Below are 27,500 nucleotides of genomic sequence, written 5' to 3' on the forward strand. Positions count from 1 at the left end.
TTTATGTTGATTTAATTAAAAAAATAATAATAATATATTAAAATAAAATAAAAAAATATTCTGTGGTCCGGTTGGGGACCACAGATTTACAGTATGTCTCTATAAACATATTTATTTATTTTTTTTAATTAATTTTGGGCACATTTACATTTTTTACACACACCTGTTATTTCATATGTTGGCCGGAGGGGAGCACTTCAAATTTTTACACACACCTGTTATTTCATACGTTGACCAGAGGGGGAGCACTTTTAAAAGCGACACAAAGTCAATTAGAAAAATCCCTCCGTGACAGTTTCTTGCCATCGTGCGGGTTCCATGGACAACCAAGGAAGGACATGATTGATCAGGTTTTGACTCTTGTTTATTTTTCAAATAAACCTTACAGGAGTTTGGGTCGCTTTTCAGCTCCTTCCTCCACTGCTCGCTCTTCGGTCGCTTTTCAGCCGACCCCGTCGCCGTCGTCTGCTCTCTGTCGCTTCCATGCACTGCTGCGGACTCTCCAACTCCTTTTTCGCCCCGTTCTCTCCTCCTTCTCCCCTTTTTTACATCAGGAGAAGCTATGTTAATCGTGTCCAGGTGCGCGATCCACACACCTGATCTCGTTAGGGTTGGGGTTAGCGTGGTGTATTTCTTCATCCTATGCTCACAAATGGGTAGTCTTACGTCAGCGGGAATGAATAGGGAAGTCCTTCTCTAGCTGCCATCTTGTTTTATCATATATTGCTGCCTTTGCACCTATCAATGTTTACTTTTCTATGCACATTAAATCAACAAAATAATCCTGACTTTGGAGCAATGTTCACGGACTGTAATATTTGGCTCTCTTTTAGATGAAATGTTATTTCACTTCTTCACACCTCCTCATATGGAAGGTACTTTTCCCTCTTGATGTCTCAAGAAGGGCAGAAATACAAGAACTCACGGAGACTTTAGAAGGGTTGATTTGTCCAAGAAGATGTGTGTTGACCTCAGGTGTGTTTTGTGTGTTCAGGCCTCCAGAACATCTACGCTCTGACCAGGTCAGGAGGTTACGAGCTGCGTATCGACATGGCCGACTTTGACAACGCCACAGCCTTCGCTCAATACGCCGAATTCTCCGTGGGTCGAGACTCGGTCAACCCCGAAGAGGACGGATACCCGCTGACTGTGGACCAGTACTCGGGCACGGCAGGTAGAACCAGACCGGCTCCCATCAGGTGCGCGGGAACCGCACCAAACTCAACTTTTCTGTGTCATCGTCCAGGCGACTCTCTGCTGAAGCATTCTGGGATGCAGTTCACAACCAAAGACCGGGATCAGGACCAGTCGGAGAACAACTGCGCCGCGTACTACCAGGGGGCGTGGTGGTACCGCAACTGCCATACATCCAACCTGAACGGGCAGTACCTGAAAGGAGGCCACGCCTCTTACGCCGACGGCGTGGAGTGGTCCAGTTGGACCGGCTGGCAGTACTCTCTGAGGTTCACTGAGATGAAGATCCGCCCCAAACCTAAAACCGACTTCTGATTGTCCGTCATCCAAGAACCCATCCCATTCCTGGGGTGACCATTCCATTCAGAACCGACAGCGTTTATTTGGTGTAATTATGAGGAAACTTTTTCAAAACAGGCCACAGGTTAGAAAAACTCCTGCAAGACTTCTTTACACAAATAGATCCTTACTGTATACTTCAAAAAATATATATATTATTTTTTTGGAATCGATACTGAAACGAGGGGAATCGTGATTTAATTTTGGTGCACCCTTACTACTTACCCCTGTTTACCTCACTTGACCAAACACACACTCAATAATTAAAATGTGTTTCTAATTTCTAACAGCTGGGATAAAGTAGTCACTCCAGTAGGATTATAGAGGTACTATGTTCTTTTTGAAGTTATTACAATGCCATAAGTACTCACATTAATGCATCAACAATAAAATGCTTAGCAGTCATCATGTTATTATGTATGTCAGGTTCAAACACTGATGACATCTACTAAACAAGACAAAAGGCAAGGAATCCAACAGAGACAGAATTCAATTGAGACACAGATCTGAGGAGAGACTCTGCGTACAGTCCTGCACCACGCTCTGACGAAAAAGGTTTACGTCTCCTCTTTTATTTAGATATTCAATGTTTACGCAACAGCACATGTCACAACAGGAACGGGGAGTGTGTAAACAGTCTTTTGTCTTCAATGTGACCGCAAACAATGAGTGTTTGCATACTCCCCATTCCTGTTGTGACATGTGCTGTTGCGTAAACATTGAATGTTCTGCCCTCACTGAATGTGTTGAGGTTATACAGCTTGGCAGACAGCTAACAACCAATCCAGGACGTTCTAATAAAGTTCCAAAGCAGATGAATCCATTTAGGCTCTTTATTAGGGTCCGCCAGGAGTCCTTTGCAATGGGCCAAGGACCCTATTGAAACTGGTGCGTTTTATTATTCGTTATTATTATTATTATTATTCCGCACCTATGCGGTGTAATTTGACCCCCTTAACATGCTTCAAAACTCACCAAATTTGACACACACGTCGGTCTGGCATGCCTTCCCAACTTATTAAGCAACCAAACCCCAAAAATGAAAATTGCGCGCTAGCGCCCCCTAGGTAAAAAAAACCCCAGACTGCTTGTAACTTCCGTTGGGAATGTCGTAGAGACATGAAACAAAAACCTCTATGTAGGTCTGACTTAGACCTAGATTTGCCATTAGAAACTTCTATACCTAAAATCAACAGGAAGCTGGCAAAAACCCATTCAAAGCAAAATTTTCGCAAAAAATGCTATTTTTGCCTCTTTGAGCTGTAATTTCACCCCCTTAAAATGCTTCAAAACTCACCAAACTTGGCACACACATCAGGACTGGCAGAAATTGCGATTAAATTAAAAAACCAAACCCCAAACCTCAAAATTGCGCCCTAGCGCAATTTTTTAATAAAACAGAAAAAACTGCTTGTAACTTCCCGACACTTATGACTATCACTGGGCAAAAGTATTGGGACACGTACGACTTACACTAGGCAAAAGTATTGGGACACTTATGACTATCACTGGGCAAAAGTATTGGGACACTTGGGACTAACACTAGGCAAAAGTATTGGGACACTTATGACTATCACTGGGCAAAAGTATTGGGACACGTACGACTTACACTAGGCAAAAGTATTGGGAGACTTAGGACTAACAGTAGACAATGACAATGTGAAATGGAATTAATTCTTTTTTGTCCTCAAAATTCTACACACAGTACCTTATAATAATAGTAGCTACTATCCATCCATCTTCTAACGCTTATCCGACTTTGGGTCGAGGGGTCAGCAGCCAAAGGCGGACACGACCAACGCTGCTTGCAGCTTTAGTTGTTGTTGATCTTGCTTTGTCTTGCACTGGATTTTAATTTTTTATTATTATTATTCTTGTAAAACTGAAATACACACAATGACAATGTATAAGCTGTATGATTCAATGAACAAACTGAAATGTAATACACAATATGTAAACATTAGCTTTACACAAATATACAGCATTATTACCAAACAAATACTGCTGAGTGTTGAAACTATTTCGATGGTGGAAACATGCGAACGGCGGCCATTTTAAATCCTCAAACATTCATTAAAATAGTGCACAAAAATCCTTTTTCAACACACATCTTACTATCAAATTTAGCCACTTTCCACCTTAGTATTGAGTTACATAAACAAGTGAAACAGTTTACTTACAGACGTATCTTTTCCAAGGCTTGTAAGAGTTAACACAACTCGTCTACTTCTCATTTTTTATGAACTGAACCAACATCGTAAACCGGAAGTGTCCAAACTAAACCGGAAGTGCCAAACTATTGACGTGCAACATTTCCCATCGCCACAAGGTGTCAGTGATAGTCCACAATCAAACGGGCATAACATTGACTATCTAAATAAAAGAGGAGACGTGAACCTTTTTCGTCAGAGCGTGGTGCAGGACTGTACAGAGAGTACAGAGGCCATGACTCTCCTCAGATCTCAGTCCAAATTTAATTCTGTCTCTGTTTGATTCCTTGCCTTTTGTCTCGTTTAATAGATGTCATCAGTGTTTGAACCTGACAATGTATAAAATATGAAACATACATTTTCATGTCTTCGCTGTAGAATGGATGATTTCATCATTAAAACACTTTTTTAAACCTGCCTCCTAATTGTTTTGACGTGACATCAAACGTCATTTGTCACCCGTGTGTATGATTCTTATAGTCGAGTAATGATCATTTAATAAACTTTTTTATATATATATTTTTTTACTGAACAACAATCACGGCTATAAGTCGTCTGTTTTCATCGCATAATTCCACAGTATTCTGGGCGTCTGCGTTGCTGAATCTTTTGCAATTTGTTCAATTAATAATGGAGACGTCAAAGAAGAATGCTGTTGGTGGAAAGCGGTGGATTGCAGCCGGCAGTAGCAACACAAACACAGCCGGTGTTTCTTTGTTTGTTGTGAAGCTTTAATATGGAACAGGGCGGTCAAGCGAACATGGTTCTCTACCACATGTCAACCGGCAGCTTTCGGTGAGAAAATTGTGGTAATAGGTCGGCTGTTACCGTAAACATGAGCGGAGCTTGTGTCGTTCCTCCTGCAGCTGTCAAAGAGGCAGCTGCGACTTTCTTGGCTCCTCCGTGGCTTCACTCAGAGACACTGGCGGTCACCACACCCCTACGATTTTCAGGTATAATAATGTGTGTGAATTGTGAATTATATTTATATAGCGCTTTTCTCAAGTGACTCAAAGCGCTTTACATAGTGACACCCAATATCTATATAATAATAATAATAATAATGGTTTAGATTTATATCGCGCTTTTCTATTGTTAGATACTCAAAGCACTCACAGAGAAGTGGGAACCCATCATTCATTCACACCTGGTGGTGGTAAGCTACATATGTAGCCACAGCTGCCCTGGATGACTATATAATCTCACTAAAACACTATAGTAACACAATAAGCAGATGAGGGATTTTCCAGAATTATCCTAGTATCTATCCATCCATCCCATCCATTTTCTACCGCTTATTCCTAGTAAATGTGTCTAATAACATCTGAATCGCTCCCACTGCCCTCGTCTTTTTTTTTTCTTCTAGTCCTTCACTCTCACTATCCTCATCCGCGAATCTTTCATCCTCGCTCAAATTAATGGGGAAATCGTCGCTTTCTCGGTCCGAATCGCTCTCGCTGCTGGTGGCCATGATTGTAAACAATGTGAGGATGTGAGGAGCTCTACAATCAGTGACATCACGCGCACATCGTCTGCTACTTCCGGTACAGGCAAGGCTTTTTTATTAGCGACCAAAAGTTGTGAACTTTATCGTCGATGTTCTCTACTAAATCCTTTCAGCAAAAATATGGCGAAATGATCAAGTATGACACATAGAATGGACCTGCTATCCCCGTTTAAATAAGAACATCTCATTTCAGTAGGCCTTTAATAAATAATAATAAAAATAAATACAACACAAAAAGGACTACCTAAATCACTTTAAATGTTTTTAACGGGCTTTTGTACTCTTAATCATTCTCCAAGATTTGATTGATAATTGTAAACCATAAAGTCAATTATAAAATGTAGGACTTACTTTTATAAATCGATATTTATGTAGAAAAAATAAAAATAATGTTGACAAACATTTCTATGTCATTAAAAATACCAGATTTGCTTTCTTCTATATAATTTAATTAACAGAACTCTCAAAGAGGAAGTCGCGTAGTGGTGACGTCAGTGGTGACGTCTTATGCAAATGAGGGGGGAAACTCCAGTGGTGTGATTGGCGGGAAAGGCGAAAAAATGGCGATGGTGAAAGTTTGAAGGGGACCGCCAAACAGAGCCGAGGAGACCCGGCTCACGCCGCCTGAGAAGTGCCTGCGAGGACAAGCAAGAAGGCGACATTTCCCGCAGTGAAGGTAACTTTAATAGCCTTTTTTTTTTTTATAACGGAGACGTTTGCTTGTCGCCATTAAATAATACAAACCCGTCGCACACTCCCGCTAATGCTCGCCGACGGAGAGCAGCTTTGCCTGGCAGCCGACGCTTACTTTAATCCCTGCTTCGTTACTTCATTAACCAAGTTAGTTAGTTAGTTAAACACTAACTATATAGCTAGATAACTTACAAACTAGCTGTACAAGAGATGTGGTACTGCGCATGCGCAGATATGTCAGTTTCCAGACTGAATCAGAAGCCTTGTTATTTTTTTTTTATTGTTACTCGTTCAAACTGTTTCGACCAAACACTTAAAAAAGTCAGCGGTCTTGATTTTACTGCGTTTCATATCCATCTTTCAATATATGTTTTGTATTTCGACATTTTTGACGCTATGATGCTTGTCTCCCTCCATGAGATGTTTGAGGACGCGTTTGAAAGCTCCGAAGTTCTCGAACCTCACACGCCACTGCTGAGTGACGTGGAGCCCTGGGGGCGGGGCTTGGAGGAGGATGCCAGCCTGAGTGTGGGACAGTTTGTGCTCTGTCATTGGTCGGATGGACTCTACTACCTGGGCAAGATACTCAGGGTAACACACACACACACACACAGGTTATCATTTGCAATGGGGACCAAGTTTTTGTTCAGTACTTGCAGGACCACCCTTTATGTCCCCATTAAGTAAGCATTGCCAGAACACACACACACACACACAGGTTATCATTTGCAATGGGGACCAAGTTTTTGTTCAGTACTTGTGGGGACCACCCTTTATGTCCCCATTAAGTAAGCATTGCCAGAACACACACACACACACACAGGTTATCATTTGCAATGGGGTTCTAGTTTTTGTTCAGTACTTGTGTGGACCACCCTTTATGTCCCCATTAAGTAAGCATTGCCAGAACACACACACACACACACAGTCTATACGGTTAGCATTTTCCTTGTGGGGTCCAGCCAAAAAGTCCCTACAAAGAGACAAATGTCCCCACCATCAAGGTGGGTTGTCACAGAGATAGATAGACACACACACACACACACACACACGTTATCATTTGCAATGGGGACCAAGTTTTTGTTCAGTACTTGTGGGGACCACCCTTTATGTCCCCATTAAGTAAGCAGTGCCAGAACACACACACACACACACACACACACACACACAGTCTATACGGTTAGCATTTTCCTTGTGGGGACCAGCCAAAAAGTCCCTACAAAGAGACAAATGTCCCCACCATCAAGGTGGGTTGTCACAGAGATAGAAAGACACACACACACACACACACACACACACACACACACACACACACACACACACACACACAAACACGCACAGGTTATCATGTGCAATGGGGACCAAGTTTTTGTTCATTACTTGTGGGGACCACCCTTTATGTCCCCATTAAGTAAGCATTGCCAGAACGCACACACACACACACACACACACACACACACACACACACACACACACACACACACACAGTCTATACGGTTAGCATTTTCCTTGTGGGGACCAGCCAAAAAGTCCCTACAAAGAGACAAATGTCCCCACCATCAAGGTGGGTTGTCACAGAGATAGAAAGACACACACACACACACACACACACACACACACACACACACACACACACACACACACACACACACAAACACGCACAGGTTATCATGTGCAATGGGGACCAAGTTTTTGTTCATTACTTGTGGGGACCACCCTTTATGTCCCCATTAAGTAAGCATTGCCAGAACGCACACACACACACACACACACACACACACACACACACACACACACACACACACACACACAGTCTATACGGTTAGCATTTTCCTTGTGGGGACCAGCCAAAAAGTCCCTACAAAGAGACAAATGTCCCCACCATCAAGGTGGGTTGTCACAGAGATAGAAAGACACACACACACACACACACACACACACACACACACACACACACACACAAACATGCACAGGTTATCATGTGCAATGGGGACCAAGTTTTTGTTCATTACTTGTGGGGACCACCCTTTATGTCCCCATTAAGTAAGCATTGCCAGAACGCACACACACACACACACACACACACACACACACACACACAGTCTATACGGTTAGCATTTTCCTTGTGGGGACCAGCCAAAAAGTCCCTACAAAGAGACACATGTCCCCACCATCAAGGTGGGTTGTCACAGAGATAGAAAGACACACACACACACACACACACACACACAGGTTATCATTTGCAATGGGGACCAAATTTTTGTTCAGTACTTGTGGGGACCACCCTTTATGTCCCCATTAAGTAAGCATTGCCAGAACACACACACACAAACACACACACACACAGGTTATCATTTGCAATGGGGACCAAGTTTTTGTTCAGTACTTGTGGGGACCACCCTTTATGTCCCCATTAAGTAAGCATTGCCAGAACACACACACACAAACACACACACACACAGGTTATCATTTGCAATGGGGACCAAGTTTTTGTTCAGTACTTGTGGGGACCACCCTTTATGTCCCCATTAAGTAAGCATTGCCAGAACACACACACACACACACACACACACAAAATTGTATTTGATACCTTCTTGAGACCTCTGAAAAATGCCTGCCTGTTTAGGACCACCCTTTCTAAATATATAAATATTTGTATTTACAACATGAATAATATACCGTATTTCCTTGAATTTCCGCTAGGTAGATATTTTGCGCCTGCCTTGAATTACTGCCGGGTCAAACTCGCTTCGCAAAATAATTAGCGCATGCTTAGTATTACTGCCGGGTCAAACTCGTGACGTCACGAGTGACACTTCCCCTGTCATCATTTTCAAAATGGAGGAGGCTGATTTCGATACCGGTAATTTGAAATCGCATAAAGGGAAGAAGATTAAGAGCTATTCAGTAGGATTTAAGGTCCAAGCTATTGAATATGCTAAAAAAAACAATAAGCAGCTATGTTTTATTAACATACTGTAGCGGCGTGTGCCAAATATGAGGGCGCTAGTAATCCTTTTTGCGACTGCACAGCTGCAGAAGAAGTGACAACGAGTGACGTGATATGTGCTGGGAACGGTTATGATGCGGGGGGGTGCACGACGGACCTTTTAGGATGTAACACCACTACTCCTATGCTAAACATCCCGGCTGAAATAAAGCATGTTCCAGTCCTAAATACCCAGTGTATTATTTATACAATAACACTTCATGGTGGCAGCGGTGGGATAAAGAGATCACCCACGGAGCAGAAAGGGAGGGGGAGTTGTCCGAGGATAATTCTGTCGTCACCCGCACGTGAGGAGCCGAGCTAACTGATAGCAGAAGTCTGATTGCAGTTTTCTAAACTGGACTTTCAATCGAAGCAGGAGGTAATAAAGGAAGATCTCCATCGAGACAGAGAGACTTTTAAAACTGAAGAAAGATAAGGAAGACTTCTATAAACAAGTAATCAATTATTTTGATCTGAAGGAGCTGCGCATGGACTTCATTTAGAAGTAAAGGGAAGACCATAATAAAGTTTTTTTAATTAAATGTGCTTTTCATGATGGTATCCTTACACCACACTCAAATTTTTACTGCATGCCTTTGGTTAGTGCCGGAGTGAGAAGAAGTTTTAAAATAATTAGCGCCCCGGCGGCAATTCAAGGAAATACGGTATACAAACTATACAAATATAAAAAAGTTGGTTCTCAGCCTTTTTTCAGTGAACATTTTTTTAATTCAAGTACCCCCTAATCCGAGCAAAGCATTTTTGGTTGGAAAGAAGAGGTACAGAAGTAAAATACAGCATTATGTCATCAGTTTTTGATTTATTAAATTGTATAAGAGTGCAAAATATTGTTCATTTGTAGTGGTCTTTCTTGAACTATTTGGAAAAAAAGATATAAAAATAACAAAAAACCTGTTGAAAAATAAACAAGTGATTAATTTATAAATAAAGACTTCTACACATAGAAGTAATCATCAACTTAAAGTGCCCTCTTTGGGGATTGTAATAGAGATCCATCTGGATTCATCGACTTCATTCTAAATATTTCTTCACAAAAAAAAGAGAACTTTTTTCTTTTCTTTTCCTTTTCTTAGTTTATTTCGAACACGACATACATACAACATTATACATCAGTTAATTTCATCATATCGCAATACACAATACATCATGTCCGAAAAGGAGTAGGAAGAAGCAAAGCTTATTTAATCCTACCCCTTTTCCACTTCAGAGCGCCCACAATATATACATTCATTCACTGACCTTCTTTACAGCAAAATAGCAAAATGACATCTATGAGTGATTAACACAGCAGTTTTCTAACATGTACTTAATTATTTCAGTCATTATTAACATACTAAGATGAAGAATATCTTATTTTCAATAAGTTTGAAAGTGTTTCTCATAATACTTCTTCTTTGTACTTTGTAAGCACTATTAATTTAAACATCCTCTTAAACTGGCTCATATCAGTACAATGTTTAACTTCTTTATTTAATCCATTCCAGAATTTAATTCCACATACTGATATGCTAAAGGTTTTAAGTGTTGTGCGTGCATACAAATGTTTTAAGTTAGATTTTCCTCTAAGGTTATATTTCTCCTCTTTAGTTGAGAATAATTGTTGTACATTCTTTGGTAGCAGGTTATAATTTACCTTGTACATCAATTTAGCTGTTTGCAATTTTATCAAGTCATCGAGCTTTAATATTTTTGACTCAATAAATAAAAGGTTTGTATGCTCTCTATATCCAACATTATGTATTATTCTAATCGATCTTTTTTGTAACACAGTTGACGAATGTAGCGCACATTTGTAGTTGTTTCCCCATATTTCTGCACAATAACTCAGATATGTAACACTAGCGAGCAGCAGAGAATATAAAGTGATTTTTGGCCCAGGACATATTTTGCTTTATTCATTATTGAAATATTTTTTGCCACCTTATGTTGTATGTTTTGTATATGAGATTTCCAGTTCATTTTATCATCTATTAATACTCCCAAAAATCTGGTTTCTTTTACCCTTTCGATATCTATTCCATCAATTTGTATTCGTGTCTGATGCTCTTTTCTACTGTTACCAAATAGCATTATTTTAGTTTTACTGAGATTCAAGGATAGCCTGTTTTTATCAAACCATTTTTTTAATTTATTCATTTCTTCCGTTATTATTTGTATTATCTTCTGTGTGTTCTCTCCTGAACAGAAAGCAGTTGTGTCGTCCGCAAATAAAACTAACTTCAAGTCTACATCAATATTTATGGAACATGTCCACAAAAAATCGAGCTGTCAACACTGAATGTTGCATTTCTTTTCACCGTTTATGAACTTACATTCATATTTTGTATTATCCAATGAACATATTTATAAAGGAATTTTGAATTGTTGCTATTTTTAGAATATTTTTGAAAAAGTTCACGTACCTCTTGGCATACCTTCAAGTACCCCCATTTGAGAACCACTGCAACAGCTAATAAAAGTTGGTGCGCATAATAAGGCCCCTTTAATGATTTCATAAAACCAGTGTGTCAAACCCCAGTGAGTGGATCCTAGCACTTTGATTGCTTACCCGGAACTTACACTTGTCTGGAACTAAGACCAGAGAGGCGGAGAACTGAATCTTGCCAATTGTATTGTACCGTATGTCCCGGCAAGAAATCTGCGTTCAAAAGACTCCGGCTTATTAGTGATTCCTAGAGCTCAAAAAAAGTCTGCGGGCTATAGAGCGTTTTCCGTTCGGGCTCCAGTACTCTGGAATGCCCTCCCGGTAACAGTTCGAGATGCTACCTCAGTAGAAGCATTTAAGTCTCATCTTAAAACTCATCTGTATACTCTAGCCTTTAAATAGACCTCCTTTTTAGACCAGTTGATCTGCCGCTTCTTTTCTTTCTCCTATGTCCCCCCCTCCCTTGTGGAGGGGGTCCGGTCCGATGACCATGGATGAAGTACTGACTGTCCAGAGTCGAGACCCAGGATGGACCGCTCGTCGGGACCCAGGATGGACCGCTCGCCTGTATCGGTTGGGGACATCTCTACGCTGCTGAGCCGCTTGAGATGGTTTCCTGTGGACGGGACTCTCACTGCTGTGTGGGAGCCACTATGGATTGAACTTTCACAGTATCATGTTAGACCCGCTCGACATCCATTGCTTTCGGTCCCCTAGAGGGGGGGGGTTGCCCACATCTGAGGTCCTCTCCAAGGTTTCTCATAGTCAGCATTGTCGCTGGCGTCCCACTGAATGTGAATTCTCCCTGCCCACTGGGTGTGAGTTTTCCTTGCCCTTTTGTGGGTTCTTCCGAGGATGTTGTAGTCGTAATGATTTGTGCAGTCCTTTGAGACATTTGTGATTTGGGGCTATATAAATAAACATTGATTGATTGATTGATTGAACTGCTGAGATGTTAATCTGAATGTGCGGAAATAACTCTGACAACTTTAATATATATCCTCGGCTTTAACTGCCTAATGCTCTGCGTCATGTTAAGTTCTGGCAATAATTCAGTGTTTTTCCACCACTGTGCCGCGAGATATTGCCTGGTGTGCCGTGGGAAATTATGCAACTTCACCTAATTGGTCCCAAAAATATCTTTTGCGAAACGATAATTATAATCTGCCAATAATGTGCCGTTGCTTAGTGTCTGTGCTGTGTAGAACTCGGTAGGTGGCAGCAGGTAGTTAATTGCTTTGTAAAAGTCGGACTGTGTCGGGTAAGACTAGGATGGTTTGTTGTGATCCCAATATTCAGAGCATAGGGTGCAGGTAAAAAAGGTATGTGATGCTTAAACACAAAATGAACAAAAGGAAAAGGCTATGCAAAATAAAAGTCGAACTGAACTGGCTACAAAGTAAACAGAGACAGAATGCTGGACGACAGCAAAAACTTACGGCGTCCACTAAGTACATCCGTACAATCAACAATGTCCACACAACGTAAATAGCCTTGCTCGCTAACACAAAACAGGTGCGGGGAATAGCGCTCAAAGGAAGACACGAATCTGCTACAGGAAAACACAGACAAAACAGGAAGAGACACCAAAATAAGAGCGTGAGAGAAGAACTAAAGCACTACAAACAGGAAGACACCAACACACTCAAAATAAGGCACGACGACCTGGTGGAGTTATCAATCAATCATCAATCAATGTTTATTTATATAGCCCCAAATCACAAATGTCTCAAAGGACTGCACAAATCATTACGACTACAACATCCTCGGAAGAACCCACAAAAGGGCAAGGAAAACTCACACCCAGTGGGCAGGGAGAATTCACATCCAGTGGGACGCCAGCGACAATGCTGACTATGAGAAACCTTGGAGAGGACCTCAGATGTGGGCAACCCCCCCCCCTCTAGGGGACCGAAAGCAATGGATGTCGAGCGGGTCTAACATGATACTGTGAAAGTTCAATCCATAGTGGCTCCAAGACAGCAGCGAGAGTCCCGTCCACAGGAAACCATCTCAAGCGGATCAGCAGCGTAGAGATGTCCCCAACCGATACAGGCGAGCGGTCCATCCTGGGTCTCGACTCTGGACAGTCAGTACTTCATCCATGGTCATCGGACCGGACCCCCTCCACAAGGGAGGGGGGGACATAGGAGAAAGAAAAGAAGCGGCAGATCAACTGGTCTAAAAAGGAGGTCTATTTAAAGGCTAGAGTATACAGATGAGTTTTAAGATGAGACTTAAATGCTTCTACTGAGGTAGCATCTCGAACTGTTACCGGGAGGGCATTCCAAAGTACTGGAGCCCGAACGGAAAACGCTCTATAGCCCGCAGACTTTTTTTGGGCTCTAAGAATCACTAATAAGCCGGAGTCTTTTGAAGGCAGATTTCTTGCCGGGACATATGGTACAATACAATCGGCAAGATAGGATGGAGCTAGACCGTGTAGTATTTTATACGTAAGTAGTAAAACCTTAAAGTCACATCTTAAGTGCACAGGAAGCCAGTGCAGGTGAGCCAGTATAGGTATATATGTATGTATATATGTATATAAAGGTATATACAGTATAGGTATATATGTATGTATATATGTATATAAAGGTATATACAGTATAGGTATATATGTATGTATATATGTATATAAAGGTATATACAGTATAGGTATATATGTATGTATATATGTATATAAAGGTATATACAGTATAGGTATATATGTATGTATATAAAGGTATATACAGTATAGGTATATATGTATGTATATATGTATATAAAGGTATATACAGTACAGGTATATATGTATGTATATAAAGGTATATACAGTATAGGTATATATGTATGTATATATGTATATAAAGGTATATACAGTACAGGCGTAGTTTGATCAAACTTTCTTGTTCTTGTCAAAAGTCTAGCAGCCGCATTTTGTACCAACTGTAATCTTTTAATGCTAGACATGGGGAGACCCGAAAATAATACGTTACAGTTACATTTTCTGCTGGTGGTGTGCCTCCGGATTTTGTTTGTGACAAAAAGGTGCCTTGCCTCCAAAAAGGTTGAAAAACACTGCAATAATTAATCATCAAATAATGAATTAAATAATGAATTCAATTTTTAGGGCCCGCATGGCCCATTGGCAATGGCCAAAGGGCCTATTGTTTTTCGTGCGTTTTATTATTATTCTTTATTTATTATTATTCCGACGCCTCTTTGAACTGTAATTTGACCCCCTGAACATGCTTCAAAACTCACCAAATTTCACACACTCATCAGAACTGGCGAAAATTGCTATCTAATAAAAAAAAAAAAAAAATCAAAAATCAAAAATGCGCTCTAGCGCCCCCTAGGAAAAAAAAAACAGACTGCTTGTAACTTCCATTAGGAATGTCGTAGAGACATGAAACAAAAACCTCTATGTAGGTCTGACTTGGACCTACATTTCCCAATTTAAACTTCTATAGCAAAAATCAACAGGAAGTTGGCAAAAACCCCTTCAAAATAAAATTTTCGCAAAAAATGCTATTTTTGCCTCTTTGAGCTGTAATTTGACCCCTTTTAAAATGCTTCAAAACTCACCAAACTTGGCACACACATCAGGACTGGTAAAATTTTGCGATATAATGAAAAAACCAAACCCCAAAACTCAAAATTGCGCTCTAGCGCAATTTTTGAATAAAACACAGAAAAAACTGCTCCTAGGAAGAAAACACAGACAAAACTGCTTGTAACTTCCCGTAGGAATGTCGGAAAGACATGAAACAAAAACTTCCATGTAGGTCTCACTTAGACCTACATTTTAATGATGAACATCCTTCAGCAAAAATCAACAGGAAGTTAAAAATTACCCCTTCAAAACAAAAGTTTTGTAAACACCCGTCACCTTTTTCAAACGTTATATCCTTGTCGTTTCAGCTTCAAACTCGCACAGAAGAGAGTTTGAACCCTTCTAATTAAAATTTATCGAAAGAGTTTTGATTACTGCTCCGGTTTGGATTTTACGCGCCATCAAAAAAACCTGCGCAAATTTTCCTAAAAAATGTCATTTTTGCCTCTTTGAGCTGTAATTTGACCCCCTTAAAATGCTTCAAGGTGCAAGTTAAAGCACTACGATGCAAAGCGAAAGCCATTTATCAACAACATCCAGAAAAAATGATCTGTAATTTCACCCCCTTAAGATGCTTCAAAACTCACCAAATTTTACACACACATTAGGACTGGCGAAAATTGCCATCTAATAAAAAACCAAACCCAAAAATCAAAAGTGCGCTCTAGCGCCCCCTAAGAAAAAACACAGACAAAACTGCTTGTAACTTCTGTTAGGAATGTCGTAGAGACATGAATAAAAAACTTCTATGTAGGTCTGACTAAGACCAGGGCTTGAGTCTCGGCGGCAGCAGCCAAAGGCGGGCCCGACCAACGCTGCTTGCAGCTTTAATAATTAAATGAATTTTTACATGAAATAAATTAGTACAATGGAAATGATAACAAATGACACATTTAAGTAATTATTTAAATGTTATTTAATTAAATTTAGTCTGGTTTGACTCTTGTGGGGTCATTTAATAATTGTTTCCCTGTGAAGTGACTTATGAGTCTTGTTTCCACGCGGGCCGCACATCAAATGTCTTTCTCCTGATTGGTGGACAGGTCAGCCCGCCCAGGCAGAGCTGCTTCGTCGCATTTGAGGACAACTCCAAGTTTTGGGTCCTCTGGAAGGACATCCAGCATGGTGAGGGGCGGGACAGGACCAGACCTCTTTGACCTGTAGGCACTGCTTTGACGCTTTTACCCAATCCCCTTGCAGCCGGCGTGCCGGGAGAGGAGCCGCGTTGCTCCTTGTGTCGGGAGGCGGATCCCAACTCCGACAGCCAAACAAACCAAATTCTCATTTGTGGAAAGTGTGGCATAGGTAAGTCGACGTGGAACTTGAGGAAATAGTCCGTTGACCTGCAGCTTTGAGGACCAGGTGTGTTATGTGAGCAGGCTTCCACCAGCAGTGCCATGTTCCTCCTGTAGAGGGCAGCAGTGACAGTCCCTGGTTTTGTAGACGCTGTGTCTTCGCCCTGGCTGTCAGGGTACACACACACACACACACACACACACACACATGTATTTGTTACCTCCTCCAGTCCTCCGAAAAAACGCCCGCTTCTTTAGGACCACCTTTTCTAGCTATATAGAGAAGTGTATTTACAAATTATTATTATTATTTTTAATACGCAAAATCTTGTTGTGAAAAATGAGTTGGAATTTCACAAAAAAAGTCAATTTCATAAGAAAAACTTAGAATTTTGCCAGTATTATAATAAAAGTCGTAATTTTCCTCAACGCAAGTCAAAATTTTACAAGAAAAACTGAATATTTGTGCAATGTTATGATAAAAGTTGGAATTCTGGTCAATAACAGTCACAGTTTTACCAGAAAAGCTTAACATTTTTGACAATTTTATCAAAAGAGGCGACATTTTACTTGACAAAAGTCACAATTTTAGAAGAAAACTTTAAAATGTAGGCAATATTATAATAGATAGATAGTTAGATAGTACTTTATTGATTCCTTCAGGAGAGTTCCTAAATTAAATAATAATAATAATCAGAATTTTACTTGGCAAAATTATGACAAAAGTTGTAATTTTACTCAAAAAAAAATCTGTATTTTACAAGAACAACAAAATAATTGGCTATATTGTGACAAAAGTCAGATTTTTAAATGACAATTGTCACCATTTTTTATTAAAAAGTAATAATTTTACATTAAGTAAAAATTTTGCGAGAAAATATTGCAATGTTGCAGAAACAGAAAGAATATAAAAAATTGTTTCCAATTTTATAATACAAATGTCGACACATTGTGAGAAAAATACTGCTTGTAGTTAATTTTTTGTTTCTTTGTTATTGGTTTTTAATATTCATTATTCACTTTATTACAGTATGTCTTTATATACATATCTATTAATTGTTTTAAAATTGATTTTGGCCAAAGGGGGCTTAGACACACTTGTTATTACATATGTTGGCCAGGGGGAGCACTTCAAATTTTTACCTACACTTGTTATTTCATATATTGACCAGAGGGGGAGCACTTTTAAAATCGACACACAGTCAATTGAAAAAAATCCCTCCTTTTTGGGACCACCCTAATTTTCATAGATTTCACCACCAGGGGGTGGAATTGAGATCTCTATTTTCTGTTTTTTTGTAATGTGCTCAAGGCCATTGACAAAGGACTTAGTAGCGTAGTGTATTTCTACATCCTATGCTCACACATGGCTTGTCTTACATCAGCACCGGAAGTGGTCAAATCAGCTGTTCACCTGGCGGGTTTTTTTCGGGGATGAATAGGGAAGTCTTTCTTTAGCCTTTAAATAGACTCCCTTTTTAGACCAGTTGATCTGCTGTTTCTTTTCTTTTTCTTCTATGTCCCACTCTCCCTTGTGGAGGGGGTCCGGTCCGATCCGGTGGCCATGTACTGCTTGCCTGTGTATCGGCTGGGGACATCTCTGCGCTGCTGATCCGCCTCCGCTTGGGATGGTTTCCTGGTGGCTCCGCTGTGAACGGGACTCTCTCTGCTGAGTTGGACCCGCTTTGGACTGGACTCTTGCGACTGTGTTGGATCCATTGTGGATTGAACTTTCACAGTATCATGTTAGACCCGCTCGACATCCATTGCTTTCCTCCTCTCTAAGGTTCTCATAGTCATTATTGTCACCGACGTCCCACTGGGTGTGAGTTTTCCTTGCCCTTATGTGGGCCTACCGAGGATGTCGTGGTGGTTTGTGCAGCCCTTTGAGACACTAGTGATTTAGGGCTATATAAGTAAACATTGATTGATTGATTGATAGCTGCCATCTTGTTGTATCATATATTGCTGCCTTTGCACCTGTCAATGTTTACTTTTCTATGCACATTAAATCAACACAAACTCCTGACTTTGGAGCAATGTTCACAGACTAGTATTTGGCTCTCTATTAGATGCAATGTTATTGGGACCATGATTTATGTCCTCACTTGTTTACACCGCCTCACATGGAAGCTACTTTTCCCTCTTAAGAAGGTCACAAATACAAGAACACACACGTCTACATCAGCATGTTGTGGTTTTAGCAAGAAGTTGTGTGTGTACTCCCTCTCCACAGAAAGGGGGCGCTCTGAAAAAAGGGCCAATAGCCAAAGCTCTGTTAGCAATGAAGCAGGTTCTGTCCTACGACTTGGATGCTCTGGAGTGGGACTCTCAGCATCGGACCAATCAGCAGCAGTGTTACTGCTACTGTGCAGGACCGGGAGAGTAAGACTTTGAGAAAGATGAAGAGGTTTGTGGGCCAGGAGCTGACCCGTGTGTGTGTGTCCAGGTGGTACCTGAAGATGCTGCAGTGTTTCCAGTGCCAGCAGTGGTTCCATGAAGCGTGCACCCAGTGCCTCCAGGACGGCATGATGTTCGGGGACAGGTGACGTCGCCGCTCCCTCGCTGACCGCTGCCCTTCCCTCCTTCTCTCAACAAGGACACGCCCCTTCTGTCTTCAGGTTCTTCTTCTTCCTGTGCTCCGTCTGCAACAAGGGCGCCGAGTACGTCCGACGTCTGTCCCTCCGCTGGGTCGACGTGGTCCACCTGGTCCTCTACAACCTGTCGCTGAGCAACAAGAAAAAGTACTTTGAGCTGGACGAGATCCTGGCTTTCGTCTCCTCGAACTGGGACAACCTGCAGCTGGGGAAGGTACCAAATGAAAGCAAAAGTAAGCAGCGGTCCAAGTTGTGACCAATGGTCTGTCGTTTAGTTGTCCAACACTCCTCCAGCAGACAGAGGGCAGCACCTGCTGGACGCCCTCAACAAATACAAGAGCAAGTAAGTGTGTGTACTGAGCCATATAGACCAACAAGTAGATCTTTATGTTTTTACTTAAACTCCATATTCGATGTATATCTGGATATATTTTCCAGTGAAAGTATACATATGAAGATAGTCATTTTGGAGTGAGATTCACTGAATTTGAAGTGAATGACAACACTTTTATTAACCCACTTAGTCAAGACAGGTATTGACAGCACAGAAAATAAACTGTTTAAGTAGCATAGAATTATCCATCAATTTTCTACTGCTTGTCCCTTTCGGGGTCGCTGGAGCCTATCTCAGCTGCATTCGGGCAGTAGGCGGGGTACACCCTGGACAAGTCGCCACCTCATCGCAGGGCCAACACAGATAGACAGACAGCATTCACACTCACATTCACACACTAGGGACCATTTAGTGTTGCCAATCAACTTATCCCCAGGTGCATGTCTTTGGAGGTGGGAGGGGCCTATACCCAGGTGCCTGTCTTTGGAGGTGGGAGGGGCCTATACCCAGGTGCATGTCTTTGGAGGTGGGAGGGGCCTATACCCAGGTGCCTGTCTTTGGAGGTGGGAGGGGCCTATACCCAGGTGCCTGTCTTTGGAGGTGGGAGGGGCCTATACCCAGGTGCCTGTCTTTGGAGGTGGGAGGGGCCTATACCCAGGTGCCTGTCTTTGGAGGTGGGAGGGGCCTATCCCCAGGTGCATGTGTTTGGAGGTGGGAGGGGCCTATCCCCAGGTGCATGTCTTTGGAGGAGACAGGGACCTATCCCCAGGTGCATGTCTTTGGAGGTGGGAGGAGCCTATCCCCAGTTGCATGTTTTTGGATGTGGGAGGGGCCTATCCCCAGATGCATGTCTTTGTAGGTGGGAGGAAGCCGGAGTACCTGAAGGGAACCCACGCATTCATGGGGAAAACATGCAAACTCCACACAGAAAGACCCCGAACACAGGATCGAACCCAGGACCTTCGTAGTGTGAGGCCCATGCACTAACCCCTCTTCCACTGTGCACGTAAAAAAAATAGAAAAATATTTTGATTAACTTTCTACGTAAAATAGCAGTGCAAATAATACAAAATGTATCAAAGTCGGATAAAAAATACATTTGCAGGCAGGCACTTTTTAATTCCCAGTTGAGGATGTAATGAACTGTCACACACGTACTGCTCAAGTTAGTGACTTGACTTCATTGTGTGACTATCGTCATACATTTTTGGCAGCATTTCTCTTGCCAACTGGAGAGCCGTTTTGATTTGAACCAGTTAAATGAATGTTTTATCCAGAAGCATACATTTGTCCCAATGTGGCCAAGTAAACACATCAAAGGAAGAGAATCTCTCTGCCATCTTCCACTAGTGTTTTTATTATATAAATCGCCCGCTTGACTCTCCCTGTCATGTGGGAAGTCTGCTGTGATTTTCCTTCCTGGTTCCATGGCCCGCCCTATTTAGTTAAAGTAGGGCTGGCCGATATATGGAATACACTGGACATATGGCGAGTTTGTCTCTGTGCGATATAGAAAATGACTACCTCATAGATAGATAGTACTTAATTGATTCCTTCAGGAGAGTTCCTTCAGGAAAATTAAAATTCCAGCAGCAGTGTACAGAGTGTAGATCAATTTAAAGAAAAAAGTAAAAAGTAAATAATGGGGGTTTAAAAGGAAACAAAATTGAGAAATATTACAAAAAGAATAAAAACAATGGGAATAACAATATAACAGTAAAATAAGAATATAACAAGACAAAGTAGGCAGTAGTGACCATGTTATGAAAACGTATTGCACTGTTAATGTTTTGCATCCCCTGTCATCCTAGTACCCCCCACCCCCCGCCCCAGAGAGGAGTTGTACAGTCTAATGGCGTGTGGGACAAAGGACTTTTTGAGTCTATTAGTCCTGCACTTGGGATGAAGCAGTCTAGAACAGAACAGGCTCCTCTTGCTACTGATAACACTATGCAGAGGGTGACTGGCATCATCCAGGATGCTCACTAGTTTGTCAACAGTCCTCTTCTCTGCCACCGTCACCAGTGAGTCCAGTTTCGTTCCCATTGTAGAACCGGCCCGCCTGATCAGTTGATGTTGGAGTATACGTTTTCATGCAGTTGCTTTTAGCTGCAGGCTTTACACTACAGGCTCTTCTCACTCTTTCTTGTCTCTGCTTCTCACAGAGACATAAAACAAGCGCACCTTCTTACATACGTCACATACTGTCACGTGTGCAATGTCTTACGCTCTCGCCGAGCAGACAGGCAGCAGCGTGGTAACGCTAGCTGTGGTACTAGCGATAATACGAGAGAAAGAAGGTGCGAATCTGGTAACAAATGAAGGAAGAATTATTTCCCAAGAAAAACCGCAGGGAGTCCATCGTCTGGCGGTGGTTTGGCTTCAAGCGGGTAGATGGTGAACATGTATGCGGCAAAAGCGTTGCTACAAAAATTAGCACCACTGCTAATTTGTAGCATCATTTGAAAAGTCGCCCACTAGAGAATGAAGAGGGCTTGAAACTCTGCATGTCAACATCTCCGTTCGCCAACAAAATGCCCAAGCAACCATTTCCTCATCAACACCGTATGGAAAAAAAAAAAAAAAAGTCAACAACAGAAGGAGATAACGTCCGTGGGAACCTACCACATAGCAAAGGACATACACTAGTTTTGAAGGCAAAATACGTACATTCTCCCTCTTCTGTCCTCATGCTTTTCCCGCTTGTAAGTGCTCTGTGTGTGTGTTGACTCACATGTGCCTCTGCTCATGCTGCCAGCAATGTCACCAGGGGGCGCCTTTGAGCAGGGTGTTAGGAATAAAACAGACTAAACTGCTCCTAGGAAGAAAACACAGACAAAACTGCTTGTAACTTCCAGTAGGATTGTCATAGAGACATGAAACAAAAACCTCTATGTGGGACTTAGTTATACCTAGATTTCATAATCCGACATCCTTCAGCAAAAATCTATAGCAAGTTTGCAAATCCCCCTTTATAACAAAAGTTTTGTAAAAACCGGTCACCTTTTTTCAAACATTATCTCCTCTGAGCGCGTTTGTTGTTTCTGCTTCAAACTACCACATTAGAGAGATTGAACCCTTCTGATTAAAAGTTGATGAAATAGTTTTAATTACTGCTACGGTTGCACAGACACAGTGAGGGAGACATTTTTTCCCCTTTTTTTTCCCGTACGGTCTCCTGGTGCGCATGTATCAACATTTGTGAGGGAGGGGCTGTGATGGTCTATACCAAGATGGCTGCCAGGTGCCGTAGCTAAGCCGGTATGTTTTAAAGTTGTCGTTTGCCTGCATATCGTAAAAACTACCGTCCAACATCCTTTATTTTGGGTACTTACATATAGTGCCTGACTGTTGTGGCGTTTTAAGGCCATCGGCACTTTTTATGCTACGGTAAAGACAATGAATGAATGGTCCAGTTTTGATTTTATTAGCCTTCAAAGAACCGCTGCGCTGAAAAACATTTCTTAGATGGCCGCCGTGCGCTCACACAGAGAGCTAGACGTTTTTTTCCTCCTACCACTCCCAGTATGTAATCTTATAAATGGTATATTATTTGAATAATATTAACATTTAATATTACATTAATATTCATATTAGTATTAATTAGGGCTGGGCAACGATTAAATATTGTAATCGAAGTTAATCGCACTATTTCTCCGATTAATCGCGATTAACTGCATTGTATACGCAAAGCCCAATAATGAATTCAAAAGTAGTGTGTAGTGCACCTTTATTGGAATATTCTCCCACATGAAGAAAAGCGCCAAAACATTTGTTGTGCAAACACAATTTAAATCAGTCCTTGTTAAACAGTAGCAGTTAAATAGCATATTTGATGAAAATCAACTCCAAAAATGTAAATACAAACATTTAAGCTTATTGTCACTGCCAGGGTATTTAAGTTATCCTGTTTGTTATGGAAAATAAATATAATCTACATACAAATCTCTGAGCCACAATCATAACATCCGAACAGGCAATTTCTGAGGTAACAGCAGAAACATTTTTTTTTATCAGGGATCTTATGTTTAAAAAACCTATATTATAGGTAGTGGGCTGTTTTAGGGAATTTTTGATCAAATTATCCGTAGTAGCAATATTAATAATGTTGTGTTTATTCTGCGTAGTGCACTTAAAATAATTATGACCATATCTAGGAATTGATATGATGGGAATTGTCCGATTGTTTGCTTGGTGCTTTGATAAACTGAAGGCATCATATACATGGTACTATATTGTGATGTTATGAGCCAGGGGAAAAAAGAACTACCCTACCCAGCATGCAACAGGAGTGACAAGCATGTATAGGTTGTGTCACCAGGACGGCATCTTGTATGTTGTGATATGCACGCTCTGAAAGCAAACGTTAAGAACTCAGCCAACACTCCTGGTCTGCATTATTCATAAATAGACAGACAACACATATACTCCGCTGCTTCACAGGCCGCAGGATGTAGACGGCAAAGTATTCCCATGCTAGCAAGCACGCCTCATTCAGTCCAAAACGGCCCGATCTATCCACATCCAGAATTGTCTGGCGGTCGTAAGTGATCCCGGAGTGACCACGCTGTAAGCCAGCCATGACATTTGCAGAATTGTCCGGTATTTTTGCCAAATGTTCCATCTTTACCAAGAGCCCCTCCACGCCGAAGTACATCCGGGAGATGCCATCTTGTTAAGAAAAGGCATTAACAAAATAAAAGCATGTAAACAACATACGCAAATGTGCGATAAAATAATTGTCGGCGTTAATAGATTGATGAGTTAACGCGTAATTAACGCATTAATTTGCCCACCCCCTAGTATTAATATTTACATTCATATTATGAAGATATATGACGTTTCAGATTGAAAGGCTGTGATTGGCTCTTTCATACATAAATTGTCTGTCCCGTCCATCTCTCGAAGCAAGCAATGGTATTTTTCAAAAAGGCAGTGTAGTTCCCTTTCCTTAATTCATTAGCACCACAGTACTTTATCAGTACCGTACCGATAGTGTGTGTCCTTGTGCTCAGGTTTCTGTGCGGGAAGGAGATCAAAAAGAGGAAGTGCATCTTTCGCCTGAGGACACGTGTTCCCCCCACACCCCCCTCCAAACTATTCCCCGAGCGTGCTCACTATGAAGTGGGGCGGGGCTGTAAGAAGGGTGTTGGTAGGACCAGGTACAAGTACATCTCTGCTCATTCTAGTTATGCACAAATGGTCCTTGGCTTTGTTGACATGTGTGTGTGTGTGCGTGTGTGTGTACAGTGCGTCATCAGAGAGGAGGAAGAGGAAGTCAAAGTGGTTATTGGAAGATGCCATCCCCAATGTAAGAACATAATTTTCCCCAATGGTTGATTTAAAGTATAAGGAGTGTCCTGATCCGATGATATCAGCAAAAAAACAAGTATGGCATTGCATGTAAAATGTGTGCCATCATGTCTGATACAAGTGTTTGCAGTGTGTCTACGTCTGGAAAGCTTGACTACATTTTCCTCCAATACGCCACAAGGTTGTTTTTTTCCCTCTGTGTTAGTTAGAGATGGGTAATGTTCACATTTTAACTGGGGATGCACCGAAATGAAAATTTGTGGCCGAAGCCGAATAAAATTTAAACGCTTGGCCGAAGGCCGAATACCGAATAATGAATGCAGTTTTTCACAATTTTTTTAATATTGCATAAATAGCCGAGAATAAATATTTAGACATGTTTTTCAAGCCAAAGTAATTTTTTTATTGAATATTGACATTTTTTTAATATTCCAGTTGCCTTTGCTTTTCAAAAAAAAAGCACAGTGTTTCATTTATATTAGGCCTTCAAACAAAACATGCATTCCAAAAAAAAAAAAAGTGCATTAAAGTGGATAAACCCACAACAAATGAATTATTGTCCTTTTGGCAAAAGTCTGCTTAGCCACAGTAGATATGCTAATAATGTAAACAGAAGGCTCAAGTAAATCTCAATAAGTGTGTGCTTGTAACCTCATACACTTATACAGGTAGCCTACACAACAGGCTAATAATGTAAACAGAGGCCCCACTAAATCTCAATTAAGTGTGTGCTTGTAACCTCATACACTTATACAGGTAGCCTACACAACAGGCTAATAATGTAAACAGAGGCCCCACTAAATCTCAATAAGTGTGTGCTTGTAACCTCATACACTTATACAGGTACACAACATATCCCAACGTCACTGCACGTTGGTTGATTGCGTCACCGCGTCCAAAAATTGCGTCACACGCCACTATTCGGCCTTGTTTTTAACTCATTCCACCGAAGGCCGAATGTGGCTTTTTTTGCCATATTCGGCCGAATATATTCGGTTACCGATTAATCGGTGCATCCCTAATTTTAACCAATACGGTACCAATTCCCGGTACCTTGGAATCGATACTGGTACTCAACCGCACCAATTTTCCGGTACTTTTGTGTATTTTCATACATTAATTGTTTTCAATAGTGAAACATTTTCTTTTTATTTCAACACAGCTGATTTTGAAAAGTGCTTTCCAGTTGTTATTTCTTGTTTTTGTGTGATATTTGCAGCTGCAGTGTGTAGTTTATGGTGTCTTGGCTAGTCAGATCAGTCTTTGCTGTCTAGTATTTTGTTGCACCCTTAGAATTGTTTGATTGATTGATACTTTTATTAGTAGATTGCACAGTACAGTACATATTCCGTACAATTGACCACTAAATGGTAACACCCCAATAAGTTTTTCAACTTAAGTCGGGGTCCACGTTAATCAATTCATGGTACAAATATATACTATCAACATAATACAGTCATCACACAAGTTAATCATCATAGTATGTACATTGAATTATTTACATTATTTACAATCCGGGGGGTGGGATGAGGAGCTTTGGTTGATATCAGAACTTCAGTCATCAACAGAGAAATGTGGACATTGAAACAGTGTAGGTCTTATTTAGTAGGATATGTACAGCCAGCAGAGAACATAGTGAGTTCACATAGCATAAGAACAAGTATATACATTAGAAGTACATTTGAGTTGTTTATAATCCGGGGAGATGGGATGTGAATGGAGGAGGGTATTAGTAAAGTGTTGAAGTTGCCTGGAGGTGTTGTTTTAGAGCGCTTTTGAAGGAATATAGAGATGCACTTACTTTTATACCTGTTGGGAGTGCATTCCACATTGATGTGGCATAGAAGGAGAATGAGTTAAGACCTTTGTTAGATGGGAATCTGGGTTTAACGTGGTTTGTGGAGCTCCCCTTGGTGTTGTGGTTATGGCGGTCATTTACGTTAAGGAAGTAATTTGACATGTACTTGGGTATCAAGGAGGTGTAGCGGATTTTATAGACCAGGCTCAGTGCAAGTTGTTTGACTCTGTCCTCCACAGTGTTAAAACTGTAAGGATTGTATTTCATACCCACCATCTCTTTGATTCTAACATGCATCTCCGTTGTGGTTTTCATGAACAACTTTAGAGGTGTTGAAATCGCTAATGCTTATCAGTAGCACGCCTTTAGCAAAGCCAAAGTATATCAGCGTCAAGCTAGCGCATATTTGGGAAAGTGGAGTGTTACTTTAGTCAAATTGGAGTGTTTTTTTTTTTTTTAAGTTAATTTCTTTGTTGGAATTGAAAAAAGCAATATTACATAGAGATAGTTTGACTGAACCCGCTCTCAGTACTGCTGGAGTGATCGCCAAGTGTGTAAGTGCGGCGCACTTGCTGAGTCGGCAACAAGGCGTGACGTCACACGCAACCCAAATACCGTGACGTGGCGCCGTTGGATTGTACGTGAATCGTGGCGGCAGGGGCAAAAATACCGGGTTCGGTACCCAGCCCTAATTTTAGTCAAGTCATTTAGTAAAGGTAAACATGGTAGGCTAGCAGGAGTTGGCAGCTACACAGCAGATAAGCACACAAGCTGGTTGGGGTGTAACGGTACGTGTATATGTATTGAACCGTTTCGGTTCGGTACGAGGGTGTATCGAACGAGTTTGTAATCTAAAGTCTTAACAAGCTGCTCTGCTTTCTGCCTCTGTCTGAGCAGTGAGCACCCAGCCTTGTCCCGCCCACACAACCATCTGATTGGCTACATACAAAGCCAATCAGCAGTGCGTATTCAGAGCGCATGTTGTCAATGCTTCATTGTCGAGCAGATACGTGCGTTTAGCAGCGGACATCGTACACTCCCCAAATTATAAAAAACACTTTCCAGTCACAACTATTACAAACATCACTAAGAGCCCGTTGACATTCTAGAAACTTAAACTGCAGCTCAGCTCGCTCACAGTTCTGGCTTGAGTTGATGTGAAGACTAATTAGCTTTTAGCGTTA

At 41.3% G+C, this 27,500-nt stretch overlaps 2 protein-coding genes across 2 annotated transcripts in view; both read left to right on the top strand.

The window, feature by feature from the left end:
• LOC133549003 (fibrinogen C domain-containing protein 1-like) overlaps positions 1 to 2,934 on the top strand; it is a 24,426-nt gene extending 21,492 nt beyond the window's left edge. Inside the window, exons 8-9 of the mRNA XM_061894035.1 lie at positions 995 to 1,174; positions 1,247 to 2,934. Of these exons, the coding sequence (XP_061750019.1) occupies positions 995 to 1,174; positions 1,247 to 1,509 (443 nt within the window). The 3' untranslated portion in view covers positions 1,510 to 2,934. The remainder of the gene's footprint in view (positions 1 to 994; positions 1,175 to 1,246) is intronic.
• Positions 2,935 to 5,793: 2,859 nt separating this feature from the next.
• phf19 (PHD finger protein 19) overlaps positions 5,794 to 27,500 on the top strand; it is a 27,208-nt gene continuing 5,501 nt past the window's right edge. Inside the window, exons 1-11 of the mRNA XM_061894050.1 lie at positions 5,794 to 5,926; positions 6,364 to 6,534; positions 16,023 to 16,104; positions 16,180 to 16,284; positions 16,359 to 16,450; positions 18,511 to 18,659; positions 18,724 to 18,819; positions 18,896 to 19,085; positions 19,147 to 19,214; positions 24,221 to 24,367; positions 24,456 to 24,516. Coding sequence (XP_061750034.1) covers positions 6,364 to 6,534; positions 16,023 to 16,104; positions 16,180 to 16,284; positions 16,359 to 16,450; positions 18,511 to 18,659; positions 18,724 to 18,819; positions 18,896 to 19,085; positions 19,147 to 19,214; positions 24,221 to 24,367; positions 24,456 to 24,516 — 1,161 coding nt within the window. The 5' untranslated portion in view covers positions 5,794 to 5,926. The remainder of the gene's footprint in view (positions 5,927 to 6,363; positions 6,535 to 16,022; positions 16,105 to 16,179; positions 16,285 to 16,358; positions 16,451 to 18,510; positions 18,660 to 18,723; positions 18,820 to 18,895; positions 19,086 to 19,146; positions 19,215 to 24,220; positions 24,368 to 24,455; positions 24,517 to 27,500) is intronic.

The sequence above is a fragment of the Nerophis ophidion genome, linkage group LG01, assembly GCF_033978795.1.
Source record: "Nerophis ophidion isolate RoL-2023_Sa linkage group LG01, RoL_Noph_v1.0, whole genome shotgun sequence".
NCBI lineage: Eukaryota > Metazoa > Chordata > Actinopteri > Syngnathiformes > Syngnathidae > Nerophis > Nerophis ophidion.